This window comes from Gobius niger, assembly GCF_951799975.1.
Source record: "Gobius niger genome assembly, chromosome: 16".
NCBI classification, from domain to species: Eukaryota; Metazoa; Chordata; class Actinopteri; order Gobiiformes; family Gobiidae; genus Gobius; species Gobius niger.
Genome location: NC_136867.1, coordinates 16,975,030 through 16,991,392, shown reverse-complemented (window position 1 = coordinate 16,991,392; position 16,363 = coordinate 16,975,030). Strand labels below are relative to the sequence as shown.

Below are 16,363 nucleotides of genomic sequence, written 5' to 3'. Positions count from 1 at the left end.
GACTCGGTGAAGCATGAGATTTGAAACCAAGATTTGTAAATATTAGCATTTCATTTTGATGTTGCATTGGCCTAACACGAGCTATCAGGGTGTTAAACAAACAAGGTCTAAGATTTAGCGAGGTGAGAGGAGAAACAGGAATATTCAGGTTGAAAAACAGCCGGATGCCAATGCTGTTTTCAGTTGTTGTTGTAGTAGTAGAAGTAGGCTAGTAGTTGCAGTTTCAAATAAGCCGTCTTGTTGCATTATTTAATTAAATGCCACTCATAAAACAAGCCAGCTTAATGACCAAACACAATAAGCCATCTCTAAGTGGTGCCAGTAATGAACCTGTTTGTTCAGACAGAGTTTATCAGCTCCAATCAAACACGGGCCACTGTTGATCATCATTAGAGACTAACTCCTTTAATTGCTGTTATCTTCGACCGAGTCCAAGCTAATTCAATGATAGAGATGAGGGAGACCATTCTATATTGGATGTCACTACTCAAGGCTTTTATCTGTCTGCATTGGTAACCTTTGGAATAAACTGGTCATCATTTTCTATCAACTTTTCCTAACATCACAGAATATAAGCTGAATCATGAAGCTACAGACATTTAAACAGTTCTTGTCTTTATCCAACATCGCCCTCTATCACTGCATGAAGTGGGAAACATGCGAACATTACAGTACTTGTGGAATCACCCTGTTTTTTCCCCTTCCTGTTGGAAGTGGGTTGCATTTAGTTGTACTGTTGTATTATATTAAAGCAGAACTAAGTAACTCGTGCCCCTAGAGGTCATAAGCGCCACTGCAGGTGTCGTGGCATGTTGTGTTTTTTTACTCATTAATTGTCCGTGAGAGTAAATACTACGCTGACAGAAAAGACAAAGGGAGAGAGGGATATTGTACATCCAATGACGCAATGGAGATCTTTTTTTTCACTCAAACTTGGCTGTAAATACTGTTTAAGTGGCGCTAGCCCGCTGTTAGCTTTGCCCGTTAGCCTGTTAGCTTCTTCTTCATGGATTTATTAAGGTAAACAAGTTACTAAGTTAATCTTTTCTGCTCCACAATTTTAAGACATGTTTTATCACAACGCTTGATTGTTTATGAATTCATGTTCTGTTGAAGTATTAAACACTTCCAAAGGTGCACACATAGGTTCGATTACGTCACTACTACTGCATAAATCTGATGTGTACACTCAAACGGTCACTCCGTACATAAGTGTGACTCTTCACCAATACTTTTGTCTTCTACCTTCCTCTTTTATTATAAAGACCTTGGTTGTGGGTCAGAGCGATAAAGAAAAATGGTGTGCCCGACAACACAAGGTACTTTCATGGAGAGCAGTTACTTACTATGTTGTTTGGTGTGGGAGATGGAGCTTGTTTTGTTACTGATTAGCAGCACTCTCCCTGAGGGGTTGTCACAATAACAGCAGTCAGTGCAGGGCTCTATAGTCACATATATCTCACTTAAAACACACCTTTCAATCAAAACAGCGGAGAGTCACGGATGTGTGCACCTGCTTGTGTGTTCAGCGGTGCGGGTTCAATGTATAGGCAACACGCTGAGGCATATACAGGCCTTGTGCTGGAGCTTTATGCCAGTGTACTACAAGAGAATAACACAAGCTGGCCTCATGTTTGACCATATTTATGCATTTTTCTGGGATGTTTTTAAGCAATATTTGATCTCACATGAAATTTTTGTTCTCAAGATGAATCGGGATGGGAAGTTTGGCTCTTTAAAGTGCATGACAGGCTTTAATCGTTTTCTACCTGTGACTTAGTTATATGGACAATAATCATAGTTTTTTTGTGTGTCTAATGTGTCATATGCACTTTAAAGCAGAACTAAGTAACTCATGCCCCTAGAGGCCATAAGCGTCACAGCAGGTGTCGTAGCATGTTGCAGTTTTTTACTCGTTAATTGTCCGTGACAGTAAATACTACGCTGACAGAAAAGACAAAGGGAGAGAGGGATGTTGTACATCCAATGACACAATGGAGATCTTTTTTTTTCACTCAAACTTAGCTGCAAATACTGTTTAAGTGGTGCTAACCCGCAGTTAGCTTTGGTTGTTTGCATGTTGGCTTCTTCTTCATGATTCCAACAGTGTGTATTGGTGACAGTTGGTGACAGGCAGTGAAGTTGCAATTGTGGTTTTCTGGCCAGACACCAGGGGGAGTTGAGAGACCCCCCAATCATCCCATTAACACTTGTATTACCCCCAGAGGGACTATGAAAAGGATTTATTAAGGTAAACAAGTTACTTAGCACTGTTTTAAAGGTTGTCAAATCTCTAAATATCTCGGCTACATTCATTTTGGAGTGGTTCAAAACATCCTGTTTTGTCAAGAACATGGAATGTGGATTAAACATGTATTCTGTTGTCAAACCATGTGCTATGGTACATTGATACACTTAACCACACTGCTGGCCACCTGTCGCCCGGCCAGGCAAGCCACATCTCCATATAAACCAGGTGGCGATATTTTGCTCCCAGCAAAGTTACAAGTCAGGTGTGAGGAGGGCAAGCCACTCACAGTGTATATTCAGTGTGTTTTTAATGTATGTTTTTGTAATGTATATTTTGGGGGGAAATATTTGCAGTGTGGCTTTAACTTGCACTAGTCCCATGCCCACATGAATGAAGAGGTCATTAAACACCAAAGTATGCTGATGATCTATTAAGGCAGAGAGAGAGAAGAGCTGTAGAAAGAGACTTATTTGTGCTCCTGTTTCTCCATTGATTTCATTCTCCTTTCAGAGGTATTTTATTTGTCCATTTGTTCCCTCTTGAAAAAAGGGAAAAGGAAATCAAACTTGAATTGTAAAGAGTCGTATCCCGTGCGTATTACACAAATACTACAGTGCCTGGACCGGCCCGTTGTAATAAATTAGCAGGATCGTCTTCTTGTCTCCCTGCCCCGCACTCATTGATCATTTGAACACTGCAGAGCTCTGGTCCTGGCAGCCTGTTACGATTGTACACTCATGCAGAAAATCTTGTGTTTAAATGGGCTCTAACAAGGTTGTGGACATCTGGCAGCTCTCGGTGCCAAGCGCAGCTCGTTCTGTTGTTTTTGTTTATAAACCGCCTCAGCGCCAAACTCTGTCAGACCCAATCCCATCCATTAACATCATCTTTAATCGACAGCGGCACCAGATCTGCAACTCCACTAAAGATCCTTCTCCAGGAGTTTAATAGAAGAGTTTATGGTCCAAGGGTTCTCACTCTGTCAGCAATTCGGAAATATAAAACAAAATGATTTGGGTGGAGCATTATCGGGGTTACAGTTTGGGACAGAGGCAGTTTGAGGGTCTGAACGTACATTCACATTTCTCTTCACATCTTCAGTTCTTGTCTGCTTTCTTTCATTCCCGTTCCTCATTGCGTCTCCCTGTTTTCTTCATCTTACAGCCAAGTTGTTAGCTGACGGTAAGTGTTTCATGCACCGAGCAGCATCCCAACTAATGTTTTCTTACCCATTTGTGTTTGCACGGTGAGACGTTTGAAAAAAGATGGTGCTAATGCTGGTTGGTAATTAGCGCTTGTGACAAAATGTGTGAAACATCTGTCTGACTTGTAAAGGTCCGAACATCTGGAGGACAACTTGGAAAAGACAATTACTTTTTTTTCCAACAGATTTTGTTGATAAGAAATACCTGCATGGAATTAAAAGTGTGCAGAATTGTTTGATATTGATCATCGCCTAAGAGTGTTACCGAGAACTAACACATCGCCTCTGGAGTCCGTGATTCTGATTGAAAGTGGACTCACTGAATCATGAGATTTTCATAATTCTAAAAGTTTTGTACAGTGTCTGTCAGCTAAAACTGTCCATGTATGACTTCGAGATTTGTGCAGAATTAACATTTTGACTGAAATATTTTCTTTTATTTTAACCAGTTTGACACTTTCAAATCATATTTTTTTAAATAAGTAATAAATTGGCAACATTTTATAGAAACTGTGTGTAACCGAGTGCTATGGAAGGAGATGGAAATCTAACGTTACCACATTAAAATGAAGTTGTTGCCACAACGCCACTGGACTATTAAAATCCAGAAAATAACCTTTCACATAAAGGACACTGGTTCGACTCATTGAGGAGAGGCATGATCAGTGATCATTTATTCAATGTTTCTTTCTTATAATTTCTTAATCTCATTTGTTTTATAAGCATAAATACTTTTAAGAGGGAAATGTCCATGTCATGAGCACTGAGCATAGAAACCAGTCCAATTTTAACAGTTAATAATCCATATGTTGAGATGGTGTAGGCAACACCAGAACTTTAGGTTCTTACTTTAGGTCCTAAAGCATAAGAATAAGTCTGTGCTAATATTATTCACTATTTTTCTTCCTATGTGGTTCCCAATCTAGGGGGCCTCACAGCCACTACAGGGAGGCCCAGTAATTCGCCTGCAGTCTTTGCTACCTGTGGGAATGTAATTTCAGCTGTAAAATAATAACAAATTCCTTTGAATAGAAGAAGTTATTATTATTATTGTTATTATTGGGGGGCCCTGTGACAATTTCGGATTGATAAAGGGCCCGCAATGACTGAATTGCTTATATGATTAACAAATTACTAAATGTTTTATAAATGATGATTTAAGAATTCACCAAAGAGTTACAAGTGTTTAACAGTGTTCAATGAAATCGTCTTATAAATTAGGTGAAATGTAATTGAGGTTTATTACTGTTTTTAAGTGTGCAAGTGTTATTTTATTAGTTTGCTTCCAATATTGCAAAACAAGTAAAAAATAAGTTTATTAAAAAAAGGTTTCATTCATGGCTGCTGTGGTTATAATGTTCGGCAGCTTCCTTTACGACTTCCTAAGAGTTCCTTTTAAGCATTCACACTTAGATACCAGACAGACATTTAGAGCTGTGTTGAAAGTCAATAGGCTCATCAGTAAAATGTTAAGTGCAGGTGACGTTTGCAGAATCAGCAGTTGTTTTAAATGGCACTTGAGTTTAAATGAAAATGCCACAGACAAATACAACCAAAAGGCCGCAGACACGCCATGCAGCCAACGTGAAGCAGGACGTGTGACATTACAGAATAGTAATCTAACCAAACAGCTTTTATTATAGGTTGCAAATATGCTGTTTGCGTAATTATTCAAAAACATTCCCGTAATCAATCCCTGTTGAGATATTACCAATGGTTTGTTTGTGAAGAAAATTGGAAACAGCAGCGTTGTTTCCACTCGCAAAATAACAAAGATTTTGAAGCTAATCTCTTCAATCAGAAAATCATTTTGATATTACTTCCGACCAGTTTTGTCCGAGATGTGGTGCCACGCCTCGTTTTGAAATCACCGCCTATATAATCAAACTTTCAACACACAGTAGAAGAATAGAGAAATCCTGTCAGGCGCGACTGGGCTCGTGCGAAATCGATTTGAATGTTGCGTGCTCCGAAGCGCGCGGGGCGGGTGGCGGGCCCTCGCTGACACGCTGCTATCTAGGGGGCGCCGCTGTGATCTGTAATGGCGGTGTGAATATTTAATGCTAAGCGTGTCGCGAGGAGAAGCGAAGGCGCGCGGATGACTGTGGCGGAGGATCGGAGATGACAGGGACTATACCCCGGGTGGGACACGAGGAGGGAGGGATAAAAGGATTTGGGAGGAGGTTTTTGGGATAGAGTTTGACAGTGATGTTACAAATGTGCACTGCAAAAAAAAAATGGGAAGTGTCGGAGGGGAGTGATGGAACTTTTACTTTTTCATAATTATTTGAAACTAATCCACTTTACAATGAGCTAATTAGGCAGATTTGTTCACAATCTTGTTAAGTATATCAGACTTGCTTGAATGGTTTCTGCAAATTACTCATCAATTAATTATTTTTTCGGGACAGGAAGAAAAGCAGGGGGAGACATTCAGTAAATTGTCATAGTTGGGGCTCAAACCCACAGCGCTGAAGCCAATAATAATAATAATATACTTGTATTGCACTTTTCAAGCCTGTGTTACCAAGCTCCTCAGAGCACTACACTGTGGTCAATATTAATGCACGCCATAGTCAGTGGTCTAAAGCTACAGTTGACTCTGTGCATAATTTCAAATCATAACAACGCGGCCCAAGAAGTGACTTCCTGTTTTGATCCAGCACCCCAAAATAAAAGCACCATCTTATTCATTAGTTCAGCAGTTCATTAGTTCAACTTTCTTTCTGCCTAACTATTAACAGACAAAACACCTGTTGCAAGTACCTGCTGAACTGATGAATGAGACGAGCTGTGTGCTTTTATTTTGAAGTGCTGGATTGAAACAGGAAGTCACTTCTTGGGCGGCGTTGTTATGATGTGAAGTTATGCACAGAGTCATTGTAGCCACAGCCGCTCATTGGGGTGGACTGATGGAAGTGAGGCTTCCTATCTGCTCCATCTGCCTCTCCGACCACCACCAACCACTCCCTCACACTCTCTCATTCAGTCTGGCCTATTGTACATGTTTTAGTGGTAGGGGAGACTGTAGTACCCGGAGGAAACCTGCACAGAACATGCAAACTCCACACAGCTGCGCTCCCAGAACAGATCCCAGAACAGTCTTCTGTCTTGTAGTTTGGTTTCTTGTCTATTATTTTGTAGTTACTTAAATCTGTACGTCAATTGATGTTAAACCTTTAATAACAACATGCCCAAAGAATAACAAACTGTACAAAAACGATTTAAAAAACAACTGACCCCCGAGAGTGAGATTAAATACAAAACCTATAAAAATAAATTAACGACAATTATAAGAAATGCTGAGAAGGACTTTTATAATAGAATGGTATACCATTAGTCACAAATCCTTTTATTGTTTGCTGACGACACCAGCATACGTATTTCACTCGGGAAGTAATTTGTTGGAATTAACAGAAAAAAATTGAGAAGAAATGTTAAAAGTGAGAAATTGGTTTAACGAAAATAATTTAACTTTGAGCTGGGACAAAAAAAGTATAGGATTTTCAGCAATCATGACGATGTGAAAATCACCGTTGATGGAGTAATTGAATGTAACTGCAGAAATGTTGCGGTTTGTGGTATTTGGTGACCTGAGGATCAAGAGCTGAAGTATGAGGACTCTACTGATTTACTTTTAAGTGCGTTATTAGGACTCAATAGCAGTGTCCATATCATATCAGTATATACATGATAGAGTAGACTTTAAACAAAGCATTTATTTGTAGAAATGTAAATATTTCTGTATTCTGTCTAAGATTCTGTGGAAGGTTATTTTTAGAGTACAGTGCCGCGTGAAGCTCTCTCTACAAGGACAGTCTGGAGTGAAGTGATCAGGGAGCTCAGCGGCCTCGAAAATGACTTTACATTTGGAGAAACTCGAGCACGGCTTTACATTTTTTGACAAAAAAAAGGTTGAGCAAGTGCACTTGATTTGTTCGTGTGGCGCCTCAATTTCCCATGAGTCTTTGCTCTGAGCTCAGTAAGATATAGCAGGCACATTGAATTTGCAACTCTGACAGAGACTTGGGCTGTTGTAGTATCAGTCAGATAAAAAAAATATATAACAGTTTAAATCAATGTAACTACTTTTTAAAGAATTTGATCTGCTTTTTATTACAAAATCAGGAGTCGGTGAAAAATTAGAACAATGCCCAAATGAAACCTAATAAAAGTCATATTTATGGAGCTCATGCAGATATTGTCAAAATGTTGCAACAGAGGCCAAATGAGAGTCAACGTGTTAGGATTTTAATCTTCTTCTTATCTGGTTCATAATAAATGGATTTTAAAGGGACTATATGGAATTTAAAAATGTCTAAACTAAGTATTTTCATCCCCCTACATGTTCCAGGCATGCTATTCATCGTAACTGCCTCTAAAATCCTGCACTGTCACTCAAAAAGTTGTTACTTTGGCTGCAGTTACACGTAAGACCTGAGGTGGCAGTAGTGAGCATAAAATTACCAACTTGCATCTAGTCTCTTTAACGTATTAAATCAAACTTAATCACAATCACACTAAAATATATATACCCAATATGGGGCAGCAGAGGGAGGGCAGGGGAGAGTTCAGCTTCCTCACAGGCAGGTGGATGATGCTGTCCTTCAGTCAGGTGGTCCTGCCATGGATCGAGTATCGGCTGTTTTCTCCCTGAAGGCAGGACATCTGGGTGGAATCTTCTGCACAAACTGACAAAACGAGTTTTAACTTATGGAGGTTTAGTTTTCGTGCATCTAAATTCCACACAGAAGCAAAATGAGACCTTGACATCACCATGGGAGTCTGTCCAGCCCCTGTGCAGCCCACTTACCTGAAGTTGAAGATTGCACAGAGCAAGATCGGGCCCTATATTTTACATGCAAAGAAAGTGTGAGCTCGAGCTTCACTGGGCATTAAAAGTCACCTTGAGTGCAAGTAAACACGTAAAAATAAAGATTTATGCTCAACATTTGCATTTCAGTTGCGCATCACATTATTCCATTTTGTCAACAAATCCTCTCACCTCCCTATCTGAAACCGCACATCATATCAATCGAACATGACAGCTGCTCTGTCAACAAGGCACATGAATCACACAAAACTGTGTCTAACCCTCTCATTAAAAGCCTGCTTTTCCAATGGGACTTCCTCTGATGCCTCGACGCACCATGATAAACAGATAGACTTCGAGTTTTAATTGTCATTTTCAATGTCTTTGTTTGCCGTTGTTTCAGACATGCCAGACAGGAAGCTGACGACAGACGAGGAGGAAGCCAAGCGGATCGCCGAGATGGGGAAACCCGTTCTGGGGGAGCATCCGAAGATGGAAGTCATTATAGAGGAATCATACGAGTTTAAGGTACAAAAGGTTCAACTTCAATAGATATGCGCTTATAAATATGAAACACTGCTCGGGTAATGCCATATTCTTTTATTCATTTGTAAAAGAATGGCAGGATATGGAAGATGTTGATAAAAGCACTTGGAATGGGGAGAGAAATAGAGGTTCTAGGTTGGTTTATGATGTGGGGTTTTCCATGTATTAAGTGCTGCCTGAAACCTGATACTACTACTGCCCCCATGTGGTCAAACTAGATAATGTATCTTCTTAGTATCATGAGTGAAGCTGACATGATCTTGGATTCAGATAAAAGATCATTAAGTTTTGATTAGACTTTTGCAATTAAAAATAGAGCAGATTTTCCAGTCAGAAGATTTCCCGACAAATTCCCGACGATGGCACTGTGTTTTGGAGAGGCACGTTACATTAAGGTATTTGTCTGTAACCATAAAGATTTGACCCTTTCTCCTCCTTCTCTTCGCCTTTGCTACTGCAGAGCACAGTGGACAAGCTGATAAAGAAGACTAACCTGGCTCTAGTCGTGGGAACCAACTCGTGGAGAGACCAGTTCATGGAGGCCATCACTGTCAGCGCAGGTAAAGAAATAGGAACAGATAACACTGCTCAGACATTTTTGTTTCTATCATCACACGTAGTCGGCTCAGGACCAGACACGCACCGACTGAACAGGGCCTCGCATCTTATAAACAGGATTATGTGACCGTTGTAAGAAGCAAAGACAGTGGGGCAAATCCTCATTGCCCCGAGTAGACAAGGCAGGAAGAACTTAATTGATCAGATCAGGCTGCACTTCCACACTTTTCCCATTTTTGTCATATAAAAGCATAATTCCCTGTTTTGCATCAGCATCAGATGCTCTTTTAACCACAACACAATCCGCAGTCGTCTCTCGTGTGTTGAAATATTTAATCAAGTGGCGCCTTTACTTTTTCATGTTCACGGTTGAAAAATGCATGCGTTTTCGGAGGGGACTGACACTTTGAATCAGTGCTCTCGTCCCCCCCCACCCCCACCCCACCCCCTGTCTGTCCCTCTGTGTCCTCTATCTGCTGCCGGGACAGGGGACGAGCAGAGTTCGGGAGGGGACGACGACGCGTGTCAGACAAGACGGTGATGAGCTGTGATTCAAGGGAACAGTTTAAGTCACCGCATGAGTCTGCACTTTCAGACACTTCAGGAAATGGCTTCAAACTGTGAGGGAGTTGAAGTCATTTAACAGTGGAGCAGGTTACGATTTGTCATGGAAAGTGGGAGATGTTTCATGGCTAAAAAGTGACAAAAAACAAGAGCTTGAAGTGCTTGATTTCATATGTCTTTAAAGGCACGCAAAGCCAGCAAGCTAAAGGTAATGGCTGTTCACTGGAGGCCTGCACTCGCACTAATAAGGACTTGACAGGTGCTGGGATTGTGGAAGTAGGACTGAGCGTCTTTATGCTTCCAGACTTGTTCGTAGCTATAGGATCTGGCAACTTAAAAGCATAGCATATGGTTAGTTTTACTTCCATGTGTTCAGTGTATGTCCATTTATGACATGCTTATTGCCTTTCCACACAGACGAGGAGGAGGATGAATCGGGCGAGGAACGGCTGCCGTCTTGTTTCGATTATGTCATGCACTTCCTGACGGTTTTCTGGAAGGTCTTGTTCGCCTGCGTCCCGCCCACCGAGTACTGGAACGGCTGGGCCTGCTTCATCGTGTCCATCCTCCTCATCGGAGTGCTCACTGCCATCATCGGAGACCTGGCCTCGCATTTCGGCTGCACCATCGGACTGAAGGACTCGGTCACTGCCGTGGTGTTCGTGGCTCTGGGGACATCGATACCGGGTGAGTTTCACGCTGAAATGTGGAGTATCCATGTTCTCCCTGACCATTTATGGCCTATATCGCCGCTATTAGACTGGGCAGTTTGGTATGACAAAAGGTGAAGAGTGCAGAGAGATCGTCAGAGCTGGGATTAGAATTTATATAAGCTCATGGCACCTTGAATTTAAGTAAGTAAGTAAGTTAGTTAGTTAGTTAGTAGGGTTAGTCCTGTGCCGCCGCCATCGTGGGCCGACCTGACCAGCATGTTTTTGGAGATAGGGAAAAGCGTAGTACCCGCAACAAACCTGGCTGGCTGCCTTCAGTGCTCCTATGAAACGGTGCACCGCCTCCTGGGTTTGTCCCTGTTTCAGAGCGTGGTGTCCTGCACTGGTCAGCTCCACCACCTCCTCCTTCCTCTTCCTCCTGCGCAGCTCCTCCTCTCCAAAACAGTCTTTCACCATCATAGCAGGACAAATATAATCCATCTTATTCTACAGTGAACAAACATCAGCCAGAACAATAGTAAGGATAGACGATTTGTGTAGCTTAGCTGCGATTCTTGCCCGGATACCTCCTTGTTTGTCCCTTTTTTTGTTTCCCGTAGTGGCTCTTAACTTGTGGTGATCTAACTTTCCTTGTACTTTTTTGCAGTTCACCAGCTGTAATTGAGAAAATGTATGTTAGTATCACAATGCTAACAGCAGTGCTAACTAGGGCATGTTTTAGCACTGACGAAGAACTAGACACTGTCATCCAGAAGTTATAAAGTTAAAACTGAATGATGCAGGATATTTTACAGAGTCTTGACATTTCTGTGACGTCTGTGATTGTATCATCACCAAACTTGTAGGGGAAGAATTTGTTTGTTTGTTGAAAAGCTACCAGTTCAGGCATTTCTCACCTAATCTATACTAAAGAGTTCAGCACATAAAACATAATAACTGCTTTGGCGCTTTACACAATTTTAATTTCTAAGAAGTGAAACTATAACGCAAAGGTTTCAAAAAAGCCAGAAAACTCATTTGCACTTTCTGTGAACTGCATGTTATTGGCCTAAACTTAAGAAGCTCCATTTATTCGGGCTTGGAACCTGCCTTAAGACTGTGATTGCTCGTGAATTGTGCTTCCATTAATGACAAGCATATCTCCTAACTGTATTCAACACCATACCATGCTGAAATGCTTTGTATGTTAAATAAGTGTCTTTCCGTGAAGTGCCCGTATCTCAGTCTATACCTTTTGGTGAAATTTATGAGACGCAGAGGCAGACAGCGTGGCCCTTCCCTACAGTGGTGTCAATGTTGAATAATTCATCTAATATCCTCTTTCTTTTACTGACACTTGATTTATTGTATAGCTCCTTCATATTCTGCGGATTCCCTCGGCCTATTCGCTTTGTCATCCAATATTTCTGTTATTTTGACCAGGAGAAACAATCTGTCTCTGAGCTTTGACGGTGTCAGCGTTTCTGCTTATTAAAGGTCGAATGTGCAGCATTAATAAATTATAACTGCATACATAAGGAAAACATAAATATTGGAAAGTGCATTGGGGTTGCATTTACAACAGAGGAGCCCCGTTTGGTTAACCCCATGTGTGGCCAATTGGAAACGTGTACAAGCAGTGGGAAAGCAATAGAAGGCCATAGAAGTGTGTATTTCATTTTTACACTAAACTAACATATCTCTCTCTTCAGACACATTCGCCAGTAAAGTCGCAGCTGTGCAGGACACTTACGCCGACGCCTCCATCGGGAACGTCACCGGGAGCAACGCAGTGAACGTGTTCCTGGGCATCGGCATGGCCTGGTCCGTGGCTGCCATCTACTGGAAGTCCAAGGGAAAGCCCTTTGTGGTGCCCGCCGGCTCTCTGGCCTTCTCCGTCACTCTGTTCACCATCTTTGCCTTCCTGGCCATCTCCGTGCTGCTGTACCGGCGCCGACCGCACATCGGAGGAGAGCTGGGCGGGCCCTGGGGACACAGACTGGCCACTTCTTTGTTCTTCTTCGGACTGTGGTTTCTATACATCCTGTTTTCCAGTCTGGAGGCCTACTGTCATATAGATGGCTTTTAAACACTCCACTGAAAAAGCATAGGTCAATCTGAACAAACAGTGACTCACTAAATCTCCCTCAGCCCAACTGCAAGGACACGGGCCACAGTCGAGTGTCCCGGATAGCTCCCCGGGGGCCAGGCGTTGTCCTTACAGCCGGGATGGGACGGGGTCCACCACCACAGAAGACACGGGGTGGTCCTGCTTTCCAATGGGACACACAAGGAGTCAACAAGAGGTCTATTTTTCTCACACACAAGATGAGAATGACTTTTTCTAAGAAGTATTTTGAGGATAAAAACGCAAAAAAGACATACAACAAAAAAAACAAAGCAAAAAGACAAGACTATTTTCTGGATAATGACAAATGCATAGTGACAATGTGATGGATTCATAATATTTATTTTTTGTTTCACGTGATGCTTATATGGACTGGCAGAGCATTGAACAAAAAGGTGGACATTGTCAAACTGCCCTGGACATTACTTCAATACTCTATACCTATCTATATATAATATATTTCCATTTTTTTCTGTATATTTTGAATATTTGTTTAGATGTGGTCACCTTCTTCTGCTCAAGAGGTTTTTGCTGTGGTGAGGGGGTCAAAGGAAGGGGCAGGTTCTACAGTCTATGATATACCGAGATGTCTTCACCTTTCTAAGTAACAAAAGGTCAAAACATTGTATTTTATTTACAGATAACTTCTTGCTCTTGCGCGACTTTTCACCTTTTCAATCTGAAAACATATAAAAATGGTTGTTGCTGCAGTTAAATCAGAGGTATTTTTCTACTGTTTCTTCCTGCACTTTGCTGTATAGATCTATTTATGAGACTTTACTTGTTCACTCGAGCAAAAGGCCAATACATTTAAAAAAAAAGGTGTATCCGGAGACGGGACAGTGCCTGTGGAGATAAGTGGCTGCGGTAGGATCCATTCATATATTGTACTTCATTCACCACACATTTTAAAGCCGCACCTATCGGGGCCACCGACAATAGAGTAAATAGGTTGGGATCATGATCTGAAATGTGATCATGTCAAGTTCAAAGCTCTACAGGGGAGGAAGAATTTCTGAAAGACATCTCCAAACAATATGCAAATGTTTTCCCTAATCATTGTTTGTTGGAGATCGACTTCACAAACTTGACATAAACATCTTGTGGCTTAAAGTCTTATCAGTAAACAACAATCGTCCTAATTGAATGGAGATATTTATTTCCCCTTACTTCATTTGTGTTTAAAGATATTGAATGTTCATTCTGCCCCAAAGCCGATATATTGGAATCATATCGAGTGTTTCTATCGGATTTGACTACAATAAAAATTAAAAACTACTGATGCATTTTATGTCTCAAAAATCGACTTATACAGAGAGATTCCCATTTAAACTATGATCCTATTCGATTGAATAAAGTGCTGTATTACATCCACATTAATTAGAATAAGATGTTTAAACTTATCTGTTCCATGTCACTGATTACCACAGTAGGAAAGACCGTTTCTGCTCTGAAGAAACAACTCGTGAACTAAATATTCTTGTCGTTGACCCCTTTGGTGCAGCTTTAAAAATGGAAGTTTATATTTTTTTGGGAGAAATATCACAATGTGCATACACACAAACACATAGAGTTATGTTAGCTAGTTATGTAAGAGTTATGTTTTGTCCCACAGATACAGTATTGTGGAGAGATTTCTTCTAGTTTAGTCATAAGAAAATAGTAGGAAGACGGTCGCGATAAGATGAAAGTAATATAACATGTTTTTTTGTTTGTTTTTCATATTACTGGTGCTTTGAAAAACTTCTACCCCTTGTAAAATCAATAACTAAACCTTCAGCTAAATTTAAATCACTTCAGAGTTAACCAAAGACATTTATCAAGTAGCCGTGGCGGTGTGTCTCCACCAGAGGGCACCGATCCTCCCTGTTTTCTTCCTTTAGTTCTTCCTTGAGTTGTAAGTGAGCAGTGTTGTGTGGTACAATTGGACATTTCCCCCCTGTTTTTTTTTTTTCTGGACTCCTGGACCACACCTGCTCAGCCAAATCTTCCTCTAGATTTTATATGAAAATGGGTGCGCATATTCAAACAGATGGCTTGCAAAATGTCACTTTTTTGTACATACTTTTTCGCATACAAAAGAAATGTTAGTGTATCCGGGGAAGCAGCATGTCTCACAATCACACACAATCTCTGCAATCATCTGAGCCAATGACAATGTTCGATTTTATTTATTCTTGTGTTAAAAAAAAAAAGCTCACCACTGATTTTCTTGTTCATATGTACGACTATGGACGTGCCAGTGACTATTTTGGAGTAATTATTTGTTTCATTTGGATGTATTGATTGAGTTTTTTTTGTCAAATTCAGTGTGTTTGTGTGTGATGCATGAGCCAAAACCACTCAAACTATTTATTTTTTTCTTCGTCTTGAATAATGTCTCGACAACATCATTTTAGAGTCATCCACGCCACTTCTTTGAGGCACCCGTCTTCTTGCTCAGTACGTTGGAAAGAAGCGACTAATTTGATGACACTGGGAGAAGTGAAAAGGAGGTGGATTATAACTTTTTGTTTCAGTCTTTGCGTAACAGAAAACGGGGCACATTTTAAAAAGGGATGTCTTTTGTTTGTTTGATTTCTTCCTCGGCCTGCGATGATGAGATGTCAAAAATAAAAACGCAAAATTTCCAAAGCTGACAATGTTTTGAGATCAAATTGTTGTTCTTTTACTGTTAAATAAAAGCAGCTTCCTTGTTCTTAACATAAACCTGGCTTCAGTTTATTAATTTACACCGCATTGTGTTGTAGATGGTAAATTAAAAGATTGAGACGGGAGATTACTTCAGTGTTTAGCAGTATATAGCAGTTGTATTACAAGCTAATAGTAAACATAATAAAGTGGTGGCATATTTCTACAAAGCGTACATTTACATCAATTATTTCCAAAAACTCTACTTGATATTTGATTGAGGACAGGTTTTTAGTGCGTATTCTTAATATACCATAATGACTGACTGCCCTGGAATACAACAAAACTGAAAATCAGGATAGTCTAATGAATAACTTATCTATAGCTGCCAGTGCAAGGCATGAAAATGAAGGTAGAAGCACATAATTCTATTTGTTCTGCAGATTAAAGTGTAGAGTATATCAAGGGGTATTGGCAACGTCAAGATGAATCTAGCCTTACAACCTCTGGCTTATTACACACATCAGATATCAAATAAACGTGTTACACAATTGACCCACCACAAAGCAAACTTGCCTCTTATAGCATCACATCAGATCGCTGTTTCCGTTTTATTCCACTACTATCTTGACTATCTTTTAGGCACAAAAACAAAACGGACCGTGGAGGAAGCTATAAGGGTTTATTTGTGGGGTCCATTACACCACCCTCAAGGCAACAACATAAATCAAATAAACTAAAAAGGGAGAAGGAAAGGGTCCTATGTATGGTATTTAAGTTATGTGTTATTACAGAAAACATTGCAACATTTCAAATGAAGTTCTTATACTTATACATATATATATATATATATATATATATATATATATATATATATATATATATATATATATATATATATATATATATATATATATATATATATATATATATATATATGTCTGTCAATAATGCTCTATACCTGATTTTTTGATTGCCAACAATGAAAGGGGAAGCCACTAAATTAAAATAGTAGTTG

At 40.3% G+C, this 16,363-nt stretch overlaps 1 protein-coding gene across 1 annotated transcript in view; it reads left to right on the top strand.

Annotated features, from left to right (window-relative positions):
- slc8a3 (solute carrier family 8 member 3) overlaps positions 1-13,696 on the top strand; it is a 118,753-nt gene extending 105,057 nt beyond the window's left edge. The window contains exons 4-7 of the mRNA XM_079573633.1: positions 8,672-8,796; positions 9,275-9,374; positions 10,354-10,623; positions 12,299-13,696. Of these exons, the coding sequence (XP_079429759.1) occupies positions 8,672-8,796; positions 9,275-9,374; positions 10,354-10,623; positions 12,299-12,675 (872 nt within the window). The 3' untranslated portion in view covers positions 12,676-13,696. The remainder of the gene's footprint in view (positions 1-8,671; positions 8,797-9,274; positions 9,375-10,353; positions 10,624-12,298) is intronic.
- Positions 13,697-16,363: the final 2,667 nt, after the last annotated feature.